General features: G+C 55.0%; 1 protein-coding gene across 1 annotated transcript; it reads left to right on the plus strand.

Annotated features, from left to right (window-relative positions):
• Nucleotides 1-777: 777 nt before the first annotated feature.
• On the plus strand, nt 778-27,556 carry RBPMS2 (RNA binding protein, mRNA processing factor 2). The gene is made up of 8 exons (XM_030878999.3): nt 778-1,100; nt 16,868-16,945; nt 17,515-17,553; nt 19,032-19,094; nt 19,428-19,578; nt 20,074-20,225; nt 26,090-26,159; nt 26,422-27,556. Exons 1-7 carry the CDS (start codon nt 1,008-1,010, stop codon nt 26,150-26,152), a joined length of 639 nt encoding a protein of 212 aa, XP_030734859.1. The 5' UTR covers nt 778-1,007; the 3' UTR covers nt 26,153-26,159; nt 26,422-27,556.

Below are 27,556 nucleotides of genomic sequence, written 5' to 3' on the forward strand. Positions count from 1 at the left end.
GGGAAGTGATTTCCTCAAGGTCACGCAGCAAACGGCGCCCAGCCGAGGCCGAAGCCCAGGTGTCCGGCTCGCCTCGGCCATCAACCCCAGAACCGAGCCCCCAACAGCCCTACGCTGGGAGGGAGGAAGCAGAGGGTGGACGGGGACTGGATGGCTGGATTTGGGGGTGAAATTGCGCCGGACACCCTATAACCCCAGATCAAAGTACAAGGCGGAGACTCCTTCCTGAAGCCGACCATCCAGGAGCCCCGCTTCGGGCGCCCCCTCGCGTGGGGCCGCCGGGGTGGGGATGATGAGGGACGAGGGAGCGCGGGGTGCTCAGCACCCAGTCCCACCTCCGGCGGGCTGGGACGGCGCGGTGTACGCGGCCCCTTTAAGAAAGTTCGCTGGGTGAGTTCATCAAAGTTTAAAAACTCTCAGTGGAGAAGGGAAAGGGGAAAGAGAGAGGGAGAGAAAGGACGAGGGAGAGAAGGGAAAAGCTCCGCCGGAGACTGGCGCGCAGCGGCCCGGGCCGGGGCGAGCCCGCAGCGGGCGGCGAGGATTGGCTGCGCGTTCCCCCGGAGACCGCGGAGAGGGAGGGGGAGGGGGCTGGCCGGGCCCCAGCTGAGGCCGGTTCCGGCCCCCGCCCCCCGCCGCCGCCCGGCGCCCGCCCCCTCCCCCGGCGCCCGCCCCCCGCCGCCGCCGCCGCCGCCGCCGCCGCCGCGGGCGCACTCGCGGGTCGCAGTGAAAAGGCGGAGGCGGCGGCCGCTCCGGCTCGGCTCCGGTTCCCAGTGCCTCCCCCGCCGCACCCCCTCCCCGCCTCCTGCACCCGCCAAACTTGATGTGACCCCAGCCCGACGCTGCGGCTGCCCCTCTCACCGCCCCGCGCGCTCCCCACCGCCACCCAGCCCCTCACCCCCGGAGCGCACCGCTCACCTCACCCCTTCCCACCTCCTTGCCGGGGCCGGGCGCCGCGCTAGCCCTCCGCGTTCCCTTCCCCTAGCCACCCCCACCCCACCCCCCGCACCATGAGCAACCTGAAGCCGGACGGCGAGCACGGCACCAGCACGGGCACCGGCACCGGCACGGGCTCGGGCTCCAGCGGCACCCTGGAGGAGGAGGTGGGTCTGCGCCCCCGGGACTTGTTGGGTGAAGTACACGCGGAGGTGGGCGGGGGACGGGGCGCGCGGGGCCCCGCGCGCGATCTGGCAGTCGCTCCCGGCGCCTTTCCGCCGTTGCCCTTCGGCCGGGGAGGAGCAGCCCGTGTCCGGCGGGCGGGGGCGTGCGGCCTGGACTACCCCGCCGGGCGGGCATTGTCTCCCCGCCCTCCCAGGCTCGGGGCCGACCGTGCGCCGGCGGCCGTCAGTGCGTCCCGCGGTGGGCGAGCTGCGCCGTGTCCGCCCCACGCCTGCTGCCCGCGCGTCCTTCGTTCTCCACTCCGCCCCGCTCGCTGCCCTCTTCCGAGGCGCTCCTCCCGCGTGGCCGGGACTCCCGCCTCGGCTGGGAGGAACTGAGCGGGATTAGCACGGCGGGCGGGCGGCACCCACACTCCCTTGTACTTTCCGCCCTGACCCCTCCCCGTGACCTTGGAGGCCTGGGCCGGCTGCGCGGCACCTTGGTTCGCTAGAGTTGTAGTCATGGGGGTAGACGGCTTTCTTCACGGCCCCAGAGCTTGGGCTTTGGCAAAGATGTCAGCTGACTGAGTTGGGAAGGAGATGCCTAAAGACACTCAGTTCCCAGTTCTCGTCTCTCGGGTTTTGCCGTGGCAGACAAGCCAGGACCCCAAAGCTGGCCCTAGTGGGATTCTGCTAGGAATGTCCACCGGCCATGTGCTAAGAGGAGGGAGTCTGGGGCGGCTTCGTGCAATCACCAACAGCTGAGTGGCTAATTGGATGTGGCAAAATCCGGGAGGGTGTATGTGTGTGGGGGTGGATATAGCCTTAAGGCTATCAGTGAATGGAGACCAGAAGCTCGGCCCGCAGAGACAAAAACTGGTGTGGAAAGGGGGCAGCCTTCGCAGCTCTCTCTCTGAAGTGGCCTCTGCTGTGTCACTCTAGGGCCAAGAGACCCTAGACCCTTCCTGCCGCCCCCTGGCATGCTCTTGCCCAGGAAACCAAGGGCCGGTTATCCACCCTGAGCTCCCTTCCCCTTGGTCTGGGGGAGAAACCGCAGAGCCCCTGATGGGGGCTGGCGTTGCTGCCTCCCTCCTATCCAGTGGCGGGTGCCCGCCCGCCGTGCTATAGGTTTGGTGCAGAATGGCGGCACTGGCCCACGGCTGGGCTGGGCTCCTCACTGTGGGAGGGATGATGGGAGGGTCACACTGCCAGTTCCCACTCTTAGCAATTCAGAGGCCTGCTGCCAGCCCCAGTCCACCAATGGCATGACAGCTTGAGAATCTAGGTCTAGATCCCGCTTTCTGTGGGGAAGGAAAGGAGGAATCTACAACGCTTCACTCTGAAGAGTGACGAAGGAAGGCCTGACATATGTCCACGAGTGTGGTGTGGGCTCTAGTGGGCTGGGGTTCATTTGGCTCCTAAAGTCCTTGTCCTTCTTGGACCTTGATGCTGACAGGCCCTTGGCTTTGGGGACCCCATCCTGACTCTACCTGGTTGTTCAGAATCTCCCCTGAGAGTTGGGGGAGGCTGACAGGGTTGCTAGTGTGTGTGTGGTCTCTGCTGAAATTGAGGGAGGGAAGCCATCTCCTGTGAAGCTGGGCAAGGACCCGGAACCACTTCTGCTAGAGGGTTGACTTCAGCAGGGACTTACCTCACCGAAGAGACCCTCAGACCCACCCTTTTGAAATGGGAAGGGTGAACCACGTGGCCAGTCTAAAGTCTTGGAGGAATCGTTTGAGGTATTGGTCACTTTTTTCTAACTAGCTTTTTGAGAGAGAGGGCAGAATCATCAAGAAGTGGAATCCCTGCTCTCCCTCCTTGTGGGCAGAGGTGGGCTACAGCCCTGTAGTGCTTCAAGGAGTTCAGTGCAGCTGGTGCTGGGGAGGGTGGGGAGCATGGGCTCCTGTTTAACAGAGGTCTAAAACTAAGGGCCCCAGTGATTTCTTGGAGCCCAGAGTCTGCTCTGGTCCGGTAAGCACAAGAATCGGCCCCTTCTCCTCATTAGCTTTCTGAAAAGTGGGCCAAGAGCTCTTCAGCCAGGGTTCCATCTTGGATGGGTGGTTTGAGCAGGAACTAGACTTATTCTCTTTAGCTTAGATGCCCCCTAGGTAGGCAGTTCTGCAACCCCCAAGAGCCACCATTGGGGAAATCCGCATTAGCAGTGGTGGTTTACTCTCGTGGTTGACCCAGGCTGGCTCTTGGAGATTAGCTAAAGCAAACCTAGGAAGCCAAGGAAGAAGTTAGAGGTCAGCCCTCCCTGAGATGTGGCTGAGTAGGAGGTGGTTAGACCTGTAGGGATGGAAAAGGCATTCCAAGAAGAGGGAATAGCATGTATAAAAGTGGGGGGTGGATTGTGGAGCCACATGGCTTGTTGGGGTGACTACCAGGAATTTGCTATGTTGCAGTAATATTGGAGGCCACGTTATGAACAGCCTGAGATCATGCAGGCTTGGGAGGAAATTGGCATTTTTCTGCTACTTAAGAAGAAGGTGTGTTAGAAGCTTTGAAAACTTCTAACCCTTTAACCCTTTGAAAGCTAAGGAGGGCAGCGAGGAGTTAAGGGGAACAGCTACGTGTCCCTTTCAATCTAGAAGCCATACCCCCCCACCCCGAGGTGCGTCTTGGCTGGTGCCTGAGCTCCAGGGTGAGGCAGTACAGCACCCGAGCCCTGCTCAGTTACAGTGTTTCTGGGGAAGGGTATATGTGGTTTGAAAGAATATTTTATTTTGAAAATGGAGACATATTTTAATACAAGGCAGTGTTAAGTTACAGTAATGACTCGTTGGGGGCCCCCTGAGAGGAGGGTGGTGTTTGGAATCTTGGGGTGGGGAGTGCGGTTCAAGTTTCTAAGAGTTAAAGAAGTTTTATGCCAACATAATGGTAAGCTCTAGAAAGGCAGAGATTAACGGTAGCTAAGGGAACTACAGCTTGACCTGAGCGTCTTGGCCCCTCACTGCCCTCCATCCCCATCTTTGCCTGTCCATGGCATCTACCAAAGCTGGGCCAAGATCGCTTCTTGCACGTCTGGTACCCCACGGTCCATCATGTGTCCTCTAGGGGTCTCTGAGGATCCAGCTAGGTCCCTGGCCCCTGGCAGGATGGCCAAGGTTAGCACTCACATGAGTGAAGGAATTTCAGGGTCCAGTGTGTGACTTGGGCACTGCCCCTTTTCTCTGCCATCAAAAATATTTGACAGAATCTGGGACATCTTGGTGCTCTGTCTGCAGACTTTTTTTTGGTATAAGGGGAGGGAGGCATCTATGCTTCCGGGCTTTTACCTGGAAACAGGACCCAAGTAGGTAGATCCAGACAGATCTGGTAGATCAGACTCCCCTCCTCCCTGGCGGTTGTTGTGAATGTGTCTTCTCTGCTCGAGTAACCTAATGGTAAGGCTGTTCTATGCGTAGTGAACCCATACATAGTCTTTGTACCAGGCATTGTTTTGAGCACTTTACCGTTTTAACTCATTTAACTTCCACAACAGCACTGTGAAGTACTTATTACTATTTTATAAGTGAGGAAACTGAGACACAGAGAGGTTAAATAGCTTTCATGTAGCTAGTAATTGGGTAGGTTGGGGTTTGGACCCAGAGTTTGCTCTTAACAACATACTATACCCACTGTTCTGTTTTATATTGGGGGTTTGGATGAGACTTGGGGGTGGGGAGGGGAGAGGATCTGCAACTGAAGTTTTTTAGGGCTGAGCTTTAGGTGATGACAGCGTCCCAAGCAGAAGCTCAGGGACTGGCTCCAGGCTAGTTCTCTTTGGGTTGGTGGCATCCCAAGACTGGGTGGTGGGAGCTGTCAGCCCCTGCAGGAGGAGCATTTTATCACAGATAATGTTTAGAATTGTTATTGCGGTGATAAAAACCAGAACAAGTGAATTCTCTACAGACAGTACATCCCCCTTGTAGCCTGGGCTGGGGCTGACTGCCTTCACACCCCACCTCCACCCTTGATTCCCTGTTGCGTTGGGCATCTTAACTAAAAAAATTGTACTTACTCTAAAGTGACTACCTGTCGTTTTGGGGGTCCATTCTCTTGGGTCTCCTTACCTCCTCCTTCCCTGTAAGTGGACAGCCTGGCTAGTTCGCCCCAGTAAGAACCAACTTCTAAGTATCATTCAGTGTTTGGACATTCTGATTTCTCATCTCCGTCTCTGGGGTGGGGCTGGGGGAGGAGCCTGGCGAGTATTGTAACTAGAGGCAACACATGAACTGTGGGATGCTTTGCTCTGTTTTCATGCTCTCCACGCATTTATCCCACTGGTTCTCCAGACAGTCCTGAGAGGTAGAGGAGAGGAGTCCTCCCACCTGCCCTGAGTGCTGAGTTCCTGGTCCAAGGCCACCCACCTCTGGTTACCCAGACCCGAGCTAGAGTGCTAGCTTCTGGCAGCACCTGGTGGCCTCCAGCCTCTGCTCAGCCATTGATTTTGGGTAGCAGCAACATTTGATGCCTTGTCGGTTCCTCTGCCGTCCCCTGACCATGGCTGCCTCAGAGGGGTCCTCACACCCCAGGCAAAGCTGTGAGGCAGTGGGGCAGAGCCCGTCTCCCATACTTCAGAAACCATGTTGCTGTGAGGTGGGAACTGCAGACAGCCCACGAAGCTTCCTATGCCGAACCCCATCTACTGCCTGCCCAGGGACCAGCACGGCCTCCTTGCTTTCTGCTTTTTCCCCTATTCCGTCCTTGGATGGAAAGAATAAGATTACCTGAGGTGTGCCAAGGCTAGACAGGTGGCAAGATAGTTGGGTCCTCCATTCCTGAAGAGTCCACTGGTGGATCCATCCATGCCAGGCGCCTCCAGAATATAGCAGGAGCTGGGTGTAGCGGGAGGGTCTGCCTTGGCCCATCTGTCATGGCCGTCAGTCATTTACAGCCGACTGAGGAAAGGCTCTTGGCTGTCGCAAGTCATCAAGGCCACCTGTATAGTTCTGAACAGGCCTAGGACTCTCAGGGAGAAAGGGCAGGGTGTGACCTGGACGAGCCCATGGTATGAGTGTCTGGAGTCCCTACCTCCTTTTTTTTTTTTTTTTTTTTTGTGGTACGCAGGCCTCTCACTGTTGTGGCCTCTCCCGTTGCGGAGCACAGGCTCCGGACGCGCAGGCTCAGTGGCCATGGCTCACGGGCCCAGCCTCTCCGCGGCATGTGGGATCCTCCCGGACCGGGGCATGAACCCGTGTCCCCTGCATCGGCAGGCGGACTGTCAACCACTGCGCCACCAGGGAAGCCCCCTACCTCCTTTTTGTGGTTAGCCAACCTACCCTTCCCCAAGTGAGTTTTGGGCTTTAACTGGGAGAGGTCAGAAGAAATTACTGGAATAGGACCTGAGACCAGTTTGGGGAACCTTTGTTGCGATCAAGGCTGTGAAGAGCTTCCACCCAGACTGGTCCCTGTTCTTGTGTGTAATTGTAGCCATATGCGGGCACAACTTGGGATGGAGGGGTTCTTCTGTGTTGGTGACAGGGGAGCTCCAAACCAGAATCTAGGTCCTAGAAGTAGTTTCTATCTCTGAACAGAGACCCTCTCCCAACAGGAGTGTCCCTTTGGGAAACATCTCTCGTCAGACTTCATCTGCCTCAGTCAGGTGGTGCACAGGTGTGGCGTGCTCGGTGCTTTGTGTTCCTGTGCACGGTGCCGTGTGTTCACACTGGATTAACATCACATGGTTTAAGGGTTGGAGGTATTGATTTTGGAGCTAGGGGAAGTGCGTGGGATTCCCCTAGGACAACGCCTTGAATCTATGGGGTAGCATATAGCAGTGATGACAGCTGCAACCTTTGCCAGCCACAAGGGTCAGGCAATAGATTGGCATTGGCTGACCACACAGCAGTAGGAGGGACAGGGGAGGCTGATGGCACAGGAGGGAAGGGAGCCTTGCCCAGAAGCTTCATGCTGGAGACCCTGTGAGCCTGTCTTTCTTTTTTTTTTTTTTTAACATCTTTATTGGAGTATAATTGCTTCGCAATGGTGTGTTAGTTTCTGCTGTGTAACAAAGTGGATCAGCTATACATTTACATATATCCCCATATCCCCTCCCTCTTGCATCTCCCTCCCACCCTCCCTATCCCACCCCTCTGGGTGGTCACAAAGCACTGTGCTGATCTCCCCGTGCTAATCTCCCTGTGCTATGCGGCTGCTTCCCACTAGCTATCTGTTTTACATTTGGTAATGTATATATGTCCATGCCACTCTCTCACTTTGTCCCAGGTTGAGCCTGTCTTTCTGAGTTGCCTCTGAAAGCCTTGTCCCTGGTTCTGTCTGGAACCAAGTGGAAAGCAGGCCACCCACCCCACCCCCACCCTGCCTCCAGGCAGCCTAGTCAAGGAGTCTGCATAGCACAGTTCACGCTATTTGGTTGGGTTCCCTAATGAGGTGTAGCGCAGGGCTCGCAGCAGACTTTGACCAGGTGTGTTCCCAAGATGTGAAGCCTTCCCTTCCTGGGGGTAGAAGTAGCTTGGAGTATAAGGTCCGAAGCCTTATTTAATCCAGCTTAGTTCCTCCCACCCCTACACACACACACAGGTGGAGCTCTAGGGCACATTGCAGGCCCTGAAGGAAGAGCCCCAACTTCCCAGGCAACTTGGACTTGACCCCCAGCTCTGCCAGTGGCTGGCCAGGCACCTAACTCCTGAGCTGGTTTCCTCAACTGTAAAATGGGCCTGTACCACTCTGCCCGTTACCTCAGAGGCCTGTCAGGCTCACACTCCGATGGTAGGTGTGAAAAAAGTGGAAACTACAAAGTGCTGCCCAGCGTGGGGCCTTAGAGCCAAGCCCTGATACATGTGATTCGGGGCTGGAAGTAGCAGGGGCAGGCAAAACACTGTGGAACAGCCCCTAAACCTGGACTTCTCCCCGCCAGGTCAGACCGTGATGACGTTGGCGGTGTCCTAGGTGGGCACTGCTTGGAGGGAGGCTGGGCGCTGTCCTAGCCTGGGAGCTGAGCAGCCCAGAGCTCCTTGGAGGAAACAGGAGGCGCTGGCATTCTGGGAGCATGTGTGTTTGTATCTGCTCGCTGTACTGTCTGGCTGTATCTGCTTGCTCTTTTTCCCTGTGTCCTTGTTCAGCCCTTATAAGTCCTGGGTCTGCGGGCCATGTCACCACATTCCATCCACCTCTCGTCAAGTGGCCCCACTGAGAGGGACTTCTTTCCCCCGGGGAGGCGTAAGAGCGACCTGCCAGTGCCAAGCCTAAGCACAGGACCCAGGCAGAACCCAACTCTCACCCCGCCCCCTACATATGTATCCAGAAGAAAAAGGCCAGGCCGCTGAGATCTCTGCAGAGGTACAGTGACTTGCTCTGTGGTTTCTGTTTGGCAGCTCCGGTATTGCCCCAGCAGAGAGACCCCTCTCAAACCCCAAGGGCCTGGCTTCTGACATCCTGCTTTCTCACCCTCTCAACCTCTACCCCTTCTTTACTGCTTTCTTTGCCGTCTTGTGGGCAAAACGAAAGCACTGGAGCTCTGAGCCCATGGAGGACAGTGCCCGAGCATTACTCCCAGACTCCATCACGGTCTCCCACTTCCCTGGTTTCTTGGAAGGTCAGGGTGTGAAGGGCCCTGAGGCGAGTCCACCCCTCCTCTTTATTGCTGAGGCAGTGGTGAAGGCCACGAAGCCACTTGCCTGGCCGGTGGCAGGGCTGGGACTTCAATCGGGCTCCTTGACAATTGCTTTGAGGCTCTTGTTCTTTTGTTTCTGTGTCTGGTCTGTTGTCTGAGCAGGAGGCTGAGCCTGAGTCCTGTGTCTTGGTTCTCAATGACCCTTTTCCCCTTGCAGAAGCCAGGGCCGAACTGGGCGTGATGAAGTTTAAAAAGGACCTTCAGTATCTTTACAGCAGGAACGCGGCAAGCTTTATATAACGCAGGCTGCAGCTCATAAACTCCCATGATCTGGCTGGTGGGGCGGTAGTGGGACACCGAGATGGCGTGGCTTGGGCTTCTGTTTGGACTCGGGGCTTCCTGGGGCTGTGAGGAGGGGCCCTGCTCTACCCCCACCCCTTCCCCGCTGCAGAAGGCTGCTCTGGGAGTTTGCAGTCTGTCAGTCTTCCCTCTGACTTCCCTATACCTAACTGTTTAGGACTAGCCATGGGATCATCCAGTGGGACCCCGTGCACCCCCGGTCAACCTTCTGCTAAGGACTGCTGCTGCCCTCTTAGCTCAGAAGCTGAAGGTCATTTGTTCTGGGCACCTAAGGCTGACCCCCACTGGGCTCTGAGTGGGTTGGTGGTGTGAGATCAAGGTTTGCAAAAGAGCATTGACTTGTGAGCCGGGCACCTGGGGACACTGGGGCTGCTTCTGATACGCTCGGTGACTTGGAGCAACTCACTGGACCTCAGCTAAAAATAAGGTTTCTTCCAGCTCAGATGTTCTGCATTTCGGTTCCTGGAGAGGGCTGGGAATTGGGGAAGGATGTGGGAGGGGCTTATGAGAGGCTTGTTTTTCCCTGTTTGGATTTCCCTCCTCCCCCACCCACTTTTGTAAGGGGTGTTTTCCATCCAGATGACACCAGCAGGGCTCCCCATGCTAAGAGGCAGGGTTCAAAGTAAGCGAGTTACTTGAACATTTTGATGAAGTGGTTAGTTGAAACAGTTCCCTTTCCGGATTGAATTCTAACTTCAGAGATGTTGGATTGCCACAAAGAATCAATTTTCAAGTATCATTTTTATCTCTTTGGTATGATGTTTCTATTGCCCAGAGTCAAGTTCCTTAGCCTCGTGAGGCAGAGATTCACCTAGAAGGCAGGAGTTGTCTTCTAGTGGGGAGTGTTTCTGGTGGACTGCTGGGATTTATTTGGGGTTGGGGGAAGGGTGGGGATGACCCTGATGTTTTCCTCCCTCAGCATCCTTTGTGCCCCGGACGGGAGGTCCCTGGAGTCCAAGTCCAGGGTGCTGTCTTGGAGAGTACAGGGCTGGGGTTTGGAAGGAGGCCGTGGTTGTCCTTTGGAGTTAAAGGGTAGGGGGTTTAATATCCATGGACATACGACTGTTTTTGACAGCAGTGTTTACCCCTTCCGTCTCTAATAAAAACTGGTATTTACGGCACTCATCCTCTCAGCCACAGTATCCTGCTGCCACCCTTAACCTGAGAAGTTGAGTGTTCAATTCTTGGTATGAAGGTGGAGTGTGGCCAGGCCCCAGCCTGGGCTGATTGAATGTGGCGTCCCCCCACTAGGGAGGGAGGGCCTCATGGTGTGGCCCCTCGGACCCCACACCCCAGTCCTGTCCCACATGGAGGCTTTCCTCTGGGGGGAACGCCCCCTGCCCCGCCTCCCCCCACAGCTCCCTTCCCTTGACTTCTGCAGGGCCCCCATGTGCTGGGCCCTGTGTGTGCCCAGGGGAGGACAGAGACCTCTAAGCAGCCACTGTTGGGGGAGCTGGCCTTGACCTGGGGGCACTGGAATGACAGGTGTGCCTGTGCAGGAGTCCAGGCTGACAGAGATGTCCACCTGGGCTGATGGAAAGAGGTCGAGTCCTGCCTCGAAGCCTTTTAGGCAGAAGCCTGAATTTCTGCTATTAGGCTGATGCCTTGGGTATCACTGTCACCTTGCTCCTGGAGGCTTCTGTTTACTTTCATTTTTTCTGAAGATCTGTAAACAACTGTTGGTTTGTTTGTCTGAAGGAAGATCATTACTGACACACAAACAGGAATGAGTTTGTCAGAGCCCCTTCTTCCTACTTCTCTCTAAAAAGTTGTCTTCCCTCTGGGCTGGGGAGGGCTGCAGTTTTCACCTTTACTGAGGGAAAGGGTTGCACCACCCGGGGGCTCGGGTCCTCTGTCCTGCTGGGATTACAGAAGGTGCTGGAGAGGCTCCTTGAAGGGGGCGTTCCTTCCCCAGGGGCCTCAAGAATAAGGCTGAGGATGGGGGCCACCACTTCCTGTGCCCTTCTCTGCCCCTCCCCGGAGCACTGGGAATGAGATGGGTGGCCTTCCGTGGAGGAGGGAGGAGCAGGCAAGAGGTCGTTGGGAGCCCCAGGCACTTGAGGTCCAGCAGTAGCTGGAGGGAAAGGGCCCACGATCACACAGCAAATACCTAGCCAACCCCAGGAAGCCTGCCTACCAGTGATAGCCTGTGGTGTGGACTTCCTAGAAGGGGCTGGACTCTCCCATCCTCTTGCTCCCAGCACCCCCGGGGAAGGATAGGCAGCAGGGCTTGCTTGAGGGACAAGCAGCCTCGGGAGTCCCCAGGCTTTGCTGGCCAGGGACACCGTCGTGCTGAAGGCCAGTTTGCTGCCCTAGGCAGGCCTGGCACTGGCTGGGACCTCCAGCGAGGCCAAGTCTGCTCCTGACCATCATGAAGGCTACACACCATGTCTGCGATGTCCTGTATGGGGACACCTCTCTGGCCAAGTTCCTTGTCCACGTTGAATTCGGTGCTTCCAGTGGTTCCTCAACATGTGTCTTTTACTGGCCTCTAAGGATTCCCCATCCCCCCTATTTTTTTTTTTTTTTTTTTTTCCGCTGCGCAGCTTGTGGGATCTTTGTTCCCTGACCAGGGATTGACCCCAGGCCTATGGCAGTGAAAGCGCCAAGTCCTAACCACTGGACTGCCAGGGAATTCCAAAGGATTCCCTATCCTTTTTCCACCTCTCCCCAGTACCTTCTCCAGCCTGTTCCAAACTTGCCTTCCATCTGTGCCAGGGACATGGCTGTGGTCCAGCACAGTCTGCTGGTACTTGCCATGAAGATGACCATTTTAACAGGACCGCGGTTGCTTTCAATGTTTCAGGGCAGGAGGGAGATATTCTCTTGGGCTGTGTGGATGCTTTTGGAGAAAGAGTGAGTGAGTGTATGGAAGAAGGGCCTAGGTAAACAAGTTTGGTTCCTTCTAGCAGCCTGGGATTGTGTGAGCCACCCCTTCTGCTTCCTCCAAGTATCTTAAAATAGTTTCGTGTTGAATTCTTGTAGTAAACTTGTGGAATAGGCGGTGGGATCTTTGGCTGGTCTTTTCCATCTTGGCATCAGTGGTGGTTGGTCCCCGAATCCTTGTCTGCGCCCAGCCTCTCTGCTGAATGCTGCACCCTATGGCTGTGAGGCTGGCACCAGCAAGTGGCACGGGAGGAGTGGTCGCCAGTGCTGGCCTGGGACACAGGACTCATTGGCCAGGCCTTGCAGAAGTAACCACATGTCTCTGTCCCTGCCATCCCTAAGGATCCCGACTGTGCCATTAGGTTGCCTTGTCACCTTCCTATTCTGAGCCTCAGTTCCCTCATCAGTATTTATTCATCTATTTATTTATCTATCTATCTATTTATTTATTTATGGCTGCGTTGGGTCTTTGTTGCTGCGTGCAGGCTTTCTCTAGTTGCGGCGAGCAGGGGCTATTCTTTGTTGCGGTGTGTGGGCTTCTCATCTTCTCTTGCTGCAGAGCACGGGTTCTAGGCCTGCAGGCTCCAGTAGTTGTGGCTCACGGGCTCAGTAGTTGTGGCTCGTGGGCTCTAGAGCGCAGGCTCAGTAGTTGTGGCGCACAGGCTTACTTGCTCTGTGGCATGTGGGATCTTCCCGGACCAGGGCTCGAACCCGTGTCCCCTGCACTGGCAGGTGGATCCCTAACCACTGTACCACCAGGGAAGCCCCCGTCATCTGTAAAATGAGGGTGTTTAACTAGCTGAACTCCACGGTGCCTTCCACCTCAGACATGGCCTCCCTGGGGAAGAGGAACACTAAAGAATCCAGCGACTGTGTAAGGTTGTCTCACCTGTGTTCCCAGCTCCAGGCTGATCTGGACCTGACCCAGCCTGACTAGGCAACCTTATAACTAAATGGCTCATGGTACCTGATAGGTGAGGTTTTTGTGCAGGTCAGTGTTGAGATTATGGGACCCTGAAGTGAACAAGCATATGGTTGAGCCTCTCCTGTGTGCTGGGCATAAAGTGTGCTCTTCATCCTGGAGGTAGAGGGTGCCTGTGTTGTACAGATAAAGAAGCTGACATTCAGAGAGATGAAGCAGCTTCGCCAAGCCAAGCGTAAAGCTGGGATGCAAACTCTGGTCTAACTAACCAAAGCCTTTCCCATTTATGGCATCACTCTGCCGTCCTGGACCACATCGTTTCTGGCTGTGAGTCCCTTCTTTGGAGGGACCAAGGTGTGTAGAGACGGGGGAGGTCTCAGATGTTGAGCCTGGCTCTAGGCACCTTGGAGGACAGGAAAGTTTTGAGACTTGCCTCCTATCTCTGGGTTTTAGAGTCCAGGTGAGCTCAGATGGTGGGACCAGTAAAAGATAAGGGGTCCTAAGGGCCCCAGAAGACTTCAAAGGAAGGAAAGAGGGGTGAGGAAATAGAGGGACCTGAGGGATGGATGCCCTTCAGTTAAGGAATGAGGAAGGGGTGGTCTGAGGGGCAGTGTGAGCAGCTGCCATGCCCTATGTGGGTGCTTGTCGGGGACCCGGAGTCTGTGGGCCGGGGCAGGACCTGATGGAGTTGGAAGTAGCATGGTGGGTAGGTGGGCTCTGGAAACTCTTGTTCTCTTGACATGTGGCCGGCCAGCCTGCTAAGCTCATACTTCCTGTCACTCCAGCTTTGCCATCATTCTAAACAGGCACCCAGAGAAGGGACTGGCTACTGAACGGATGTGTGGCAGAACTTTACCCATCCATGGGGCTAACAGGGCTGCCCAGGTGTGGCTGCCTCCGTCCCCACAGCCAGAAGGATGGCACAGATGGCTGAATCAGTGTTCCTGGATCTTACCCAGCTTTGCTCCTTGCTGAGCCAAGCTTGCCTGAGCCCTTTCTGGGCCTCAGTTTCCATGTCTGCACGGGGGGATAGGCAGAGGGCACATCATCTGCCAGGGTGTCCAGGGTCAAGTAAGAACCAAGGAGAGCACTCAGGTCAGGCTTCCTGTGACCTAGCCTCCCAGCAAAGGGTCTGTGAACTGGCAGACGGGGACCCACCACCTAACCCATAACTGCCTTGATGTCAGCTTGTTTCCTAAGGAATGACCAGGCACCCGACGCAACCTGTATTGTAGCCTTTAGAATCTAAAAGATGGGAAGCCAGGGAAAAGAGTCATCTGGCCCAGAGAAGGCTGGGAACCAGAATCTGAGCTGGGAATGAAGGAAAGTTCCCCTATACTCACTCCCCTCCCCTCCGCTAAGCAGGAAACTTTGTGCTGAGAACTTTCTATTTAAGGGGGCCTCTGGGGAGGTCTGGCCAGAAAGGAGCCATTTGAGGAAGGGTTTAAAATTAGCCGGGGTGAAATGGGTGGCCCCTGGGGAGAACTGAGGTAGAGGTTTCTGTGGGCGGCTCTGGCTTTGCATCTTTGACCCAAAGCATGTCCCCTCATCCCAGGGAGGAGGGAGTAGCGCTGGTCCAGGCCGATCCAGCAGGACCCTGGCTGGCTTGTACTCTTTCAGTCCATCGTCTGTGGTGGGCTGGGCGCCCAAGTCCTGGCACCAAAAAGCAAGCATCATCTCTACCAGCCTGGGTGAGTGGTTGGGAGGGAGACCTGGGTTTTAAGTCCCAGGTCTGCTGCCTTTTAAAAACAAGCTGCATGGCCTGAGCGAGGCACTTCTCTTTGGGGTTTTACATGTAAATGAAAGGCCTTCCGTCAAAGGGCAGAGGGGTGTAGAGGATGGCTGCCCTCTGGAGTCCAGGAACTCAGTTCAGCCCACTCTGGAGCCTGGGCTGTCCAGTTTCTCCCAGATGCTTCTGGGACAGGGCAGTGCTTGAGAGCTGCGTGTATAGGGACACAGCTGCCAAGGGCTGTGAGATGTACAGAACCTTTACCCCAGGCCCAGGAGCAGAAGTGTGTGTGGCGAGGAAAGGCATCGCCAGAGGGGTGGAGGTGTCCTAACTGGCAAGGAATTCTCCTGGGTTTGCTTCTCAGCGAAAACTCATGTGAGAGAAGAAGCTGTCCTTACCTATTTTATCAGCCATGGGCTTGGAGTCATTCCTGTGTGGCTAGGGGTGGCGACACTTGTTACGGGCAGCTATGGGGGCTGGTTTCCTTTGCCACTCCTGGCTCTGTTGTTGACATGTGTGTTCATTGGAGGGGGGGGAGGGGAGAAGGGGAGGGGGAGGGAGAGTGTGTGTGTGTGTGTGTGTGTGTGTGTGTGTGTGTGTGTGTGTGTGTGTGTGTGTGTGTGTGTGTGTGTGTGTGTGTGTGTGTGTTGGGTGTAACTTTGCCTGACTGCCCTGGGTTCCTGATTCAAGCCATTGTCTCCAAGAAGGCTGTTGCCTCAGTTCCTTCAGCAGGCCATCACTAGAGCATGGAAGAAGTTCTTTGGTGCCTCTGGGGGGAAATGTGGCCCACTAAATGTTTTCAAGAATAGCCACGTGTTGGGTGGGCTGAGGCACGTGAACTTGTTCTTAAGTCGTCAGTGACAAGTTGAGAAGACTTTCGTTTGGCTTAGTGGTATGACATGCACCTTGAAACAGGAGTCAAGGGAATTCCCTGGCAGTTCAGTGGTTAGGACTCTGCGCTTTCACTGCTGAGGGCAAGGGTTCCATCCCTGGTCGGGGAACTAAGATCCTCAAAGCCATGTAGCCAAAAAAACAAAAAAACAAAAAACAAAACAGGAGTCAAGTGTGTGGGGAAGCTCTGCTCTTTTGGATTTTTCATTACTCAGAAAGCACAGTTTCAAGATGTATTTTTAATGGATCTACACTATGGAAAACCCTCCTTCTCCCATTATAATTATTGGCTGATCTGGCCTTGCTAGTTGAGCATTGGAGGCCAGCAGCATTTAACCAGCAGTGGTGAATTAGGGAAGTGTTCCTGCCAGCCCTCTCCTGGACCTCACCCACTGTTCGGGAGGTCAGGTTTGGCAGGAGTCACAGGATGGACACCTGGTGTCTACTAGACCTGGCTTCAGTGCCAACTTGTAACTTTGTTGAGGGCAAGGCTCATAACTTACACCATCGTCGGCCTCACTTGAAGTTGGCAAGATCCTACACATTCTTCAAAACCCAGCACCACTGTTCCATCTCTGACTCCTTCCTCAAGTCCCTTATTCAGTAAACATTTAGTACCAGCACCATGCTAAGAGCTGGGCAGAGAAGCAAGAATATAATACATTGCTGGCCACTGAGGAGCCTACATCTAGCATGGGAAGCAGGAGGAGATGGATGTGAAAGTGCTGGGCCCCCTGATGAAATCGCTCCAAGGCACAGAGTTTACATCTTTGCCTCCCCGCTAGACCAGATGGAGCCTTTCTACCAGGAGTCCATGGGAATATTCTGAAATATATATACGTTTCTACTTGTGCATTTTTTGGAGGTAAGACACCATAGCTTTCTTCAAGTCTCAGAGGGTTCCTTCATCTATCTTGTTAAACAGGACTCTCTCCTTGAGGCTGTCTGTGCAGAAGTGCTCAGCTAGTGCTTGATGTGACACCTGCAGGATGAACCCAGGGAAAGGAAAGGGTCCAGAAAGGTTTTTTTTTTTTTTTTTTTTTTGCGGTACGCAGGCCTCTCACTGTTGTGGCCTCTGCCGTTGCTGAGCACAGGCTCCGGATGCGCAGGCTCAGCGGCCATGGCTCACGGGCCCAGCCGCTCTGTGGCATGTGGGATCTTCCTAGACCGGGGCATGAACCCGTGTCCCCTGCATCGGCAGGCGGACTCTCAGCCACTGCGCTACCAGGGAAGCCCCCAGAAAGGGTTTTGAAAAGTTAAATGCTGTGAAACTTGGGCTGCTCATTTGCCTCAGCTTCCAAAGAAGGCTCAGGAAATCCTGAATTCTTCCTTCAGCCCTGGAAGGATTCCAGTTCCTTCCTGAAGGAAGAGCCATCATCCTTGTTCTTCTGTCAGCCCGGCCCTGACCACTGTGGTCTCTTCCCCAGGTCCGGACACTGTTCGTCAGTGGGCTCCCTGTGGATATTAAACCCAGAGAACTCTACCTGCTCTTCAGGCCGTTCAAGGTGAGTCTGGACCCAGCCACCCATGGGCAGAGCCTAGGATGGAGGAGAAGCATGAGGAATGAATCGCAGACCGGGATTGGGCAGCAGGAAAACTAGAAAGTGTGATGGCAGCCCTGGTTCTCTGTCCCGGTTCTGCTAACTCATATGTTGCTTTCTGTCAGTTGCTTATTAGCCTTTCTGAGCCTCCGATTTCTCATCTGTAAAGTGGAGACAGTAGAATCTCAGTAGACTTTGCCGTATAAGGAATCTTTGAGATTCAGCATAGCGTTTTCAATTTGCAGATAAGAAAACTTAAAAAGGTGAGGTCTGTGCTTCCAGATGACAGGCTACGGGAGCAAAGGGGAATTTCCGCATGAAATGATGAATGCTACCGCATGATGGCCATCCCATGTGCTAGGCTGTGTGATATGGGACACAAAGACTGAGGGCACTCAGCGGTGGTGGAGATCAGAGTGGGTCACCTTTGGGAGGAGAAGAGTGTGAGCTGGGGAAAGGCAGGGCTGGGGGGTGGCCAGGGTAGCACAACAGAGGCTTCCGACCTTCCTGTTAATGACCACCTCTCTCTGCAGGGGTATGAAGGGTCCCTGATCAAGCTCACATCGAGACAGGTAAGTTCTCTCCAAGGTTTTTCTTCCTCCCAGCCCAGACCGACTGCTGAAATTGGAACTGAGCCTGTTCTCTTTTCCTCAGTCTTGAGGCATCTGGCAGCTGAGACCTGCCCCCTGCCACCCCTATCCTGTCCTAGGCTGACGAAAGAGTAGCCTCCACAGGTCCCCTCTTCTTACCAGTCAGCTCCTGGTCCTCACTCTCTGGCCCTTGAGAAGCCACAGTGGGACCCGGAGGCTGAGGACCATAGAGATGGTGGCTGTGCTCTGGTTCCTGATGCCAGGGGTCCCAGGTCCAGAGCCTTCAGGAACCATTTGGGGGCTGGACTGAGCCCAGGCAAAATGAAATCGGAGAAGTTTTAAACCTGTTGTTCCTCCCACCCCAACCCCCCTTTTAAATAAATAAATAAATAAATTTATTTATTTATTGGCTGTGTTGGGTCTTCGTTGCGGTGCACAGCCTTCTCATTGTGGTGGCTTCTCTTGTTGCAGAGTACAGGCTCTAGGTGCGCGGGCTTCAGTAGTTGTGGCACACGAGCTCAGTAGTTGTGGCTTGCGGGCTCTAGAGCACAGGCTCAGTAGTTGTGGTGCATGGGCTTAGTTGCTCCGTGGCATGTGGGATCTTCCCGGACCAGAGCTCGAACCCGTGTCCCCTGCATTGGCAGGTGGATTCTTAACCACTGCACCACCAGGGAAGCCCGGGGCAACAAGTTTATGCGACTTCCCTGGTGGCTCAGTAGTTAAGAATCCTCTTGCCAATGCAGGGGACACGGGTTCGAGCCCTGGTCTGGGAAGATCCCACGTGCTGCGGAACAACTAAGCCTGTGGGCCCAAACTACTGAACCTGCGCTCTAGAGCCCGTGTGACACAACTACTGAAGCCCATGTGCCTAGAACCCGTGCTCCACAGCAAGAGAAGCCACCGCAATGAGAAGCCTGCACACCGCAATGAAGAGTAGCCCCCGCTCGCCGCAACTAGAGAAAGACCGTGCGCAGCAACGAAGAACCAACGCAGCCAAAAATAAATAAAATAAATTTTTATATATATATAAAACCTGTTGCCCCTTGATTGAACCTGAAGCCTTTCCGTGCCCTTGATACATTAGTGTCCCCTTTCGTGCTGGGGAAAACACTAGAACTTACACTTAATTACCTGCATACGTTAAAAAAAAAAAAAGACTTTTACTGAAAGGGTGATGTTTAATGCAGTGGGATAAAGCTGTATTGGCATTGTTTCCCAGAATGTGGTACCTGGATGGGAGAGTTTTAGTGCCCCAAACCAAAAATACATAATTCTTGTCCATATATAATTATATAAATATATAATTCTTGGCCGTATCCTCCCTGTGTTCTAGCTGAACATAGGGGGGATATGGACAAGAATTATATATATTTTTGTTCTTTGTTGTTTTGTTTTGTATGCTTGAAGGGGAGATGGAGTGTTGGGAGAGATGCAAGGGTATTCTCTCTTTTTCCTACTAGCCTGTTGGTTTTGTGATCTTTGACAGCCGGGCAGGAGCAGAAGCGGCCAAGAATGCATTGAACGTGAGTAGACAGAGAACAGGCCTTTCTCTGACCCACAGACTTCTAGGCAATGGGTATTCCTGTTCCCGTCTTCTGCAAACCTTCCCCCACTCCACGCCCAAGGAAAGGACCCACAGATGTACCTTCCCCAACATCCTGGGGCAGAGTCTTTGGCTGCACTGTCTGTGCCAAACGCCACTACTCGCAAGGCCCGAGCAGTGTGTCCGCTGTCTTGGCCCCCGTGTGGGCGAGTCTTTCAGGCTGGATCATTTCTGGGGCCCTTCCGTCCCCACTGCAGTGGACAGGCTGGGTCCTACAGTGTAACGCCTTTCCCTTCCTTTCCTTCTCACGTAGGGTATTCGCTTTGATCCTGAGAACCCTCAGACCCTGAGGCTAGAGTTTGCCAAAGCCAACACCAAGATGGCCAAGAACAAGCTAATGGCTACACCAAATCCCACCAACGCTCACCCCGCCCTAGGAGCACACTTCATCGCACGAGACCCCTGTGAGTGGCACTCAGAGTGGCCATCTGCTGCCCTTTACCTGGCAGAGCTGGGGGGCCCTCGTGGATGGAGTTGCGTGCAGAGGGCATCCCTGAGGGCATCAGTCCTGCCTGCCCGCCCCTTTTCCAGGAGCTTCTTGCGGCCACCATTACCCATCCCTGCGGGTCCCATGCTTCCTTCCTCCCCTGCAGCCTTTGCTGGACCTCAGGCTGAGCTCCTGAGCTGTTGGTGTCGCCCAGCTTCCCTGAAGCCTTCTCTGATCCCTCTTGGTTGAGATGAGCAGAGACCCATCTGAGGGCTTCTGGAAGCAGACAGGATGCTCACCAAGCCGGGCCAAGTTACCGTGGCTTCTTTCCCAGTCTCGGGATCCTTCAGGGGAGCCTGAGAAGGGAGCTTATGCTCAGTGATAGTGCTGGGTCCCCTTCTGTGTTTGGAATGGGGTGGCGCAAAGGGGGACCCGCGTTCTGACAAGGGGGGGCTGTTGTCTCCCGTCGCAGATGACCTGATGGGGGCCGCTCTGATCCCCGCATCCCCAGAGGCCTGGGCCCCCTACCCTCTGTACACCACAGAGCTGACCCCAGCCATCTCACATGCTGCGTTTACCTACCCAGCCGCCACTGCTGCTGCCGCTGCCGCCCTACATGCTCAGGTAAGCCTGTCGGGGGGAGAAGTAGGAAAGGGGAGAACAAAGGCTCTGAGTTGGCCGGGCTTCATTCCTACCCGGCCACGGGCCACCCAGGTCCCCAGAGCTGCTGCAGAACTGCTGTCTTGTAACAACAGTACCTTTGGGGTTTGGGGTCCCACAGAGGGGAAGGAGAGGAAACGCTGTGAGGCCGCCTCGAGGATACACTGCAAAGGCGAAGTGTGAGAGACCCACCGTGGGTCCACTGCCCCTGGACACGCGCGGGCAGGCTGTGCCGATTCTGCCTGTGGTGACAGACCTGAGTGTGGTCGCCGGAGGCAGCCCGCCTGCCTCTGCTTCCTCCTGTCTTTGTGAACTTCAGAAAGCTCTGAAAGATTTCTGTGTCTGGGTTGTTCTTTTTCACTCATCTGGAAAGATAAGAATAGTAGTATCTGCCTCAGGTTGTTGTGAGAATTAAATGTTAAGCCATGTGCGGGGCTAGAATTGTACCTGGAACATCCGGGGTGCCCAGTGAGTGTTTGCTCTTTTGTTCAAGGAACGTGGGCACCCTGCATTGTGACCTGGGCTGGGGTGGGAAAGATGCAGCCCACGCCTCTAGGCGAGAGGTGGAGAGGGCACGGCTGGGCTGGGAGGGCTCTGTGCTTGCCGAATGCCGCGCTAGGTGCCCGAGAGGGGCACGAGCACCTCGCAGGTTACAGCCAGGCCTCTGCGCGGCAGTGACAGGGCACCGCCAGGCAGCGTGGGAGGGCTGTGGTGAGCGGCGAGCCCACCTGGGCCTCTCGTCAGTGAAGTGACTGAGAGCTGAGGCTCATGAAGAGTGACCTGGCTGCTGAGAGGGAGAGAACAGGGGTCTCCTGGCTGGGGCAGTAGAAGGGGACGAGGAGTTAAAGGGTGTGAGAAGCCAGGAGGGAGAGTTCCCAGAAACTAGAAGCTGAGGCAGGAGGAGTGGGCAGCTCTGCCAGTGGGAGGGTCAAGTGCGTGTCCATCCCTCTGAAGGGCTTAGTGACCTGGGTTCGCCCAGTTCCAAGGTGGAAGGTTCAGATTCCCTGACTGCCACCCTCGCAAGGCGTTCCCCCGGCCACAGGCAACTTGGGTTGTACTGAGGGCAGACGCGTGGTTCCGCTTGGCGCTCACCCCGGCGGCACACCACAGACAGCTGGAAAATTGATCTGCGTAGGGAGGTGGCGGGGCTCTTCCTCTCTAGGGCGACGTTTGGGGGACTTACCGCAGACCAGTTCTGTGGTGAGTGAAGGCAGTCCTCTGTGACCTAGCGGAGTGTGGAAGGCAGCTGGTGCGGGGGGGAGTTTAACTGCAGGGACCCTGTGAGTCCTCTGATCCCAGCTGTGCCAGCAGTTAGCTACCTGATCTTCAGCAAGTGACTTCACCTCTGGGCCTCCGTATTGTCCCCATCTGTAAAACGCGGGGGCAGGACCAGATCGGATGCAGAGGTTCTACCCCGTCTGCTCTGAGATGCTAGGCCGTGACAACGTGAGGCAGAGGTTGGGAGCCAGGGACAGTCAGGATGTCAGATTATTCAGGAGCGATCTCTCTGCCCTTTTTGGGGTGGCCCCCCAGCCGGCTGGGAGTGGTGCGCCGCTGCGGGTGCCTAAGCTTCGTACACAGGACGGTGTGCCCTCCTCTTGTCTTCCTTTCCAGCTTCCTCCCTCCTTCCCCACGCCCTGTGGCCGTCCAACTCCAGTCCAGCTACCTTGGTCCAAGTCCTGGCTCTCTCTTTCAACACCTGTGTGACCTTGGGCAAGTTTCTTGGCCTCTCTGTGTCTCGATTTCTTTGTGGTATGATGATAGTCGTAGCTACTTTAGAGGGTGGTTGGTAGCCTATTAGCATAGAGGGAGCACTGCATGCTTATTATTTCATGTCATTATTGTCTAGTTCCCTCCAGGCCTCGCTGTGCCTGAGTTCCTGTCTTCTGGTCTCCCTGGGAAGGGGATAAGGGCCCCCTCAAAGGATAGTGGCTTTTTTCGGGAGGCAGCCTGATGACAAGTGATCGGATCAGGGGGTGACTAGTTCTGTCCCGCTACTTGAGTTCTCTGGATAGTTGTTTCCTCGACAGTAAAACACACTGTTAGGACCAAATGTAGTAATAGGCATGAAAGCGTTTTCGAAGTAGTATCACTTTCTCTATTCCTTCCAAGAGCCCCCTCCCTGCCCCCGAAAGTACTGCCCCAGAGGTGGAGGCTGAAAATGCCTAAATGAGGGAGGTGGACCCTGGTGATCCTCAGGAGGTTATTCTGAACCCAGAGGACCCGTAGCCGCGTTTTTCTGTGCCTGGGGGTAAGGAGGTGACTTGGAGAGAAAGGCAGCAGCTGATAGACAAAAGGGGATGCCAACCGGTCCTTCCTTTCTGAACCCCACCGTATGCATCCTGACCTCACGCCCTCTGCCAGTGGCTCGGCCTGAGCGAGGCATCCTCATGTGGCTGCAGGGACGAGACCTGCAGGAAGAAAGGGGCTTGGAGATGGTTCAGTCCTGCTCTATCTCGGCACAAGGCTGTGTTGCTGGACCTTCTGATCCTTTTGATAGAATCTTCTCCTTTCAGAGGGTATGGGTGGCAGGGGCACACTGGGGTCTGGTACATGAAGATGGTGACCTAAAAGCAGGGATTCTGCATGTCCACTTGCACCCCAGGGTCCTCCCAGTTTGGACTGCTTTTTCCATTTCGACCTGAGGGTACGGGGGTCTTTCACTGCAGCCCTTTGCCCCCCTTACACTGTCTCAGCCACTTACCGATGACCTTAAAGTTACAGGAATTCCCCTGCCTCTGTTTTCTTGTCTGTTTAATGGAAATGCTAATAGCATCAACTTTATAGGGCTTTTCTGAGGATTAAATGAACTTCGTGTATGAAAACTGCTTAGACCAGCATCTGGCACATGCCAGGTGCTTCACGAACATTAGCTAGTAGAGGTCTGCGTTCATGGGAAGAAAAAGACGGGGTTTTTTTCTCTTTTTTGCCTTTGCTTGTCATCCTGTTCCCCCAAATATCACTACGTTTAGTCCTTAGACTTGGTAGGTAGTTGGACACAGGTGTATAAGTAAATCCATGGGTATGAACCTTTTACGAAAATTACACATTTAATCTTTTTAAAACTTAAATATTAGGACATGCTTCTATGTAAGTAAGTATAGGTCTGCATTCTGGGTGCCTGGCTAGCCTACCAGTTTATAAGTGTGTCTGCCTCCCTGTAGATGGCAGTGAGGTTGTTTACACACTTTTCTTTTGCTCTGTTAGGCTGTGCTGCCATGGATGCCCTTGTTCACACCTCTCTGGGCACCTGTCCTGCCTGCTTTCCTTATCATAAATTCCTAGAGCTATTGCAAGGTCAGAGTGTAGACTTGCCGGTCTGAGTTAATTGTATTGTTTTGACTTTGTGATGAGTGAGGCTCCCTTACTTGTTGGCTGTTTCTATTTCTTCTTGTGTGGATTCATCCCTTTGCCCACTTTTTGGTGTATCTTCTCCGTTAGTCGGTCTGAGGGTCTGAGAGAGGACCGTGTGCCCCCCACTCCTTTGGGTGCTGCCCCTCTTGGAGCTGTAGCCATTCTAGATGCCCATGGGCTGTCCCTGTGGGGTGGCCTCTTAGGACCTCCAACCCCGCCCTGTGAACGAGTGGAGGCCCTGACAGGGGACTGGCCACTTGCTCCCTGCTGTGCTGGCCGTGACCCCTGGGCCTGGGGTCTTGTTCTGAGCTGGGGCAGGAAGAGACCGTGCTTCTTTAGAGAACCTGGACCACTGGCCTATCCCAGGCATCTGAGGAGAGTGGAAATGCAGCCCTCCAAGTACGTTCTGTCTAGTTGGGTTGCACGACCATCCCGAGCTCAGAAATTAGGGCTTTCCTCTGCTTCCTCCCCAAGAAGGTGGTGGCTCATCTCAGGCTGGAGGGAAAGCTGCTGCTCTGGAGTCCAAGCTGCAGCACCTAGTGGAGAGGGTGGGGCTGGATGGAGCAGGCTTGTTGTGGGGGCCCCTAAGCAGCCGGTGGTGGAGGAGGGCAGGTCGGAGGCCTCCAGGGTCCCTCCCACTCTCGTCCGACGCTCTCCCCTTGTCCAGCCCTGCAGGGCACCCAGCCTGTCAGGTGCTTCCTTGCCGTGGGGCCGCTCCAGCTGGAGGCTGGGTGAAGTGCGGTGGTCAGGGTCCACTAAGGCTTCCCGGAGCTGGACCGGCCGCAGCCTTGTCCGGTGGCAGCAGTGCTGGTTTCCTCATCGTCCCTCTCTTAGGGAAAGAGCTCTGGTGTCCAGCCGGGCTTGCAGCTGAGAGGGCAGCCCACGGCTCGGCGAAGGGGAGGAGAGGCTTCCTCCCACTCAGCTGTCAGCTAGGAAGGGAGGGAACTGTTTCCAGATGTTCAGAAGACACGAGAGAAAATAAGATGGCCTCTGAGGCTGGATGGCTCAAAGAGGCTCTTGACCCTTTCTGTGTGGTGTGGGGCTTAATCAAGGTGGTCCTGGCAGCCAGGGGTCAACTGTGTGCCGATGACAGCAGTGCCACATCCTTGGAGCCCAGGGGCCATCCCGACATTGGTCAGGTGGCCTAGGCCCTGGTCCTGCCATGTGCCACGTGTCCTGGCATCTCAGAGGAACCAGCTGCCGACTTCCTGCTGAACACGGGGTGGTCAGAGTCCTGTGCTGTACAAGACAGCACCTAGAATTTGGAGGGGGCACAGGAGCAAGTTCTCAGGAAGCTTTCATCAGCCACCAGATAGCCTGGCGTTGCTCGATATCTTCCCTACTTACAGAGGCAGGGATTCCTGGCAGCCAAGTGGGTAACTGGGTCTGACTGCTTGTGCTTCAAGAGTTTTGTCTGTATGCCCAGCTGCTACTTGGTTTCCTCATCGGCTCTCCTGTGCCATCCCTTTCTTTCCTAAGAGAACCCCGGCTCCCATCTCTGAGTTCTCTTCCCACCCCCTCACTCGGGGCCCTGTGATGCCCTGCCGCCACCCCTCCCAGGTGGCCACGGGTCAGGCCCGGGCGGACGTGCTGTCTGTAACTGGGGCAGGCGGCCTCCCTGCAATCTTGGCTTGGCACCCAGCATGGCTCACCGTCCAGACTGGCCCATGGGGAATGGGGTGCATGTCATTTCCTGGCCTGTTTCTGGGAATCATGCTTTGGGGCCATTGCTCTGTGGGGCCTTCTAGCAAGTACCAGGGTTGAGGTAGCTGCCAGGCTCCCACTAGAGGGCTCAGCTGGTAGGTTACGAATCTCTAAAATTAGGAGGCTTTTGTAATGAAGGGAACGGGGGTGGGGGTGGTGCAGAAGCTGAAACGGGGCAGCGGCGGAGGCGGGGAGCATCAGCTGGGTCTTATCTGTGACTTCCTGGGATCCTGCAAGGACAGGACCAACTTCTGGGAGTCCTGCCTCTTGGAGACCACACTGACTTTGGTTTCTAATGTGTTTTTACATTCTGTCTTATCTGATCCTCGTGGATACCCTGTGACTTTTAATCATCTCTATCCTGTAGCTGTTGAGGACACTGAGACTCAAACGAAGTTGAGCAAAAATGTGTTAGGTGCATTCTCCCGATGTTAGGAATTCCGCACTCTCCCGGTTAAGGGGGCAGGGCAGACTGTTGGGCCAGTGCCCCCGGATGCCAGCACTCCACCCAGTCGGGCTCAGTGGAGCGTGACCGCCTTCGTAACCCTTCTCTCATTTGAACCTCTGTCCTGCAGAGGAGGCAGGTCAGGTGGCGCTCTCCCATTTTCAGGATGAAGAAACTGACGCCCAGAGGTGAGTAACTGGCCCGACCTCCGCCGTCAGTGACAGAACCAGGACTCCGACAGGGGCACTGAAGGCCGTGTTTCCCAGGCTCCCCCGTCAAGCGAAGGGACTGCACAGCTAGCTCCTGACGTTGGCTTCTCTTGCAGGTGCGCTGGTACCCTTCCTCTGATACCACCCAGCAAGGATGGAAATATCGTCAGTTCTGTTAGTTCTTCAGTAAGTGCTGGCTCAGAGGCCTGGGACGGAAAGTGTCCTAGAGCCTGGCTCCCTGCAGGGCCTTGGTTCCTCTGCCTGAGTCCAGGAGCTCGCTGGTGCTACCCCAACCTGAGCTTGCGCCTGGGGCACTCTGGCTGGTTTTCCCCTCTCCTCCCACCCTGCCCCCCACCCCACATCTTGCAGCCTCCTTGCAAGGGGAAGGCCTGGGTTCAGCTCCAGTCCCATGCATCTGCTCATGGCCACCTCTTTCCCCTCCCTCCAGGTCTGGTCACCGCAGCTCGAAGCCCCCGCCCGCCTCACTGGGGAGGGAGCCACCCTGAGCTTCCACTGCCCCCAGGTGGCCCGTGCAGAGCTGCTGCTTCCCTCCAAAGACTGTGAATTTTAAGCCTGACTCAGTGGACTCTTGTTTCCTTTCTCTCCTTTTCCTCAGCCCTGTCCTGCCCCAAAGCCCCTCTCCAAGGCCTCACGGCAGGATTCAGGGGCCTTCTCACTGGGACACCCAGACCCAGCTCGGAGGTCTCACTGGGACTGAGCAAGGCCTGACCTCCAGTCCAAATTTGCTTCCGTAGCCCCACCTCAAAGAAATGAGGCGTTTAATTTTGCATGTTTTCCTGGCATGAATTAAGACACTTAAACTTGTATATATGTGAGTGTACAGTTTGTTCTCACATTGTGTCACCATAGCAACAAGTCCTGACCACTAATGGTTCATCATTCCCGGTCCCTCTCCCCACACCCCCCTCCCCTGCACCCACCCTGCTTCAGTGAGGACCAAGCCCTGCAGCCAGTTCCGCCCTGCGGCTGGCAGCCTCCACCACCCCACACACTTCCAGGCTGAACAGGAAGGACCACCCAGCCAAGGTAGAGCGTTTTCTTGGTCATTTCAAATTGGGGTCCTCTGCTTCCTCCCCCTCAGATGAGCCAACAGCCATTAAGAAAACCCTTTCTCTGCCCAGTTTTTCGCTTACCTCTCCGCGGCGCACCCCACCCCTGCCATGGTTCCTCATGCTTTCCAAACTTCAAAACCAACCAAAAAGTGAAAGTATTTTTGTACCCTGTGTAACAAAATATTTATGCAACATGAAAGATTTTTCGTGTGTGTGTGCAATTAATTATTGAAGAGACCTTGTCCGCCCTGTCAGATAAGTTTAGCATTTTAGTTTGAGGCATGAAGAAGAAAAGGGTTTCCGTTCTCCAGCAGTGAGCCTTAGCGTCAGCCGTTAGTTTAAGAAAAATGAAGGAAAAATTGTGCAATTTTTTGTTTCGTGTGCACATCAGTGCATTGCCTTTGGCCGCAGCTGTGGCTGTCTTGCCGTTTTCAGACTTGGGAGACGAGGAGGCTGTTGTAATTGCTGATCCTGTGAGAATGTGAAACTGGATAATATATGAAATGCAAA

This window comes from Globicephala melas, chromosome 2, assembly GCF_963455315.2.
Source record: "Globicephala melas chromosome 2, mGloMel1.2, whole genome shotgun sequence".
Classification (NCBI taxonomy): domain Eukaryota; kingdom Metazoa; phylum Chordata; class Mammalia; order Artiodactyla; family Delphinidae; genus Globicephala; species Globicephala melas.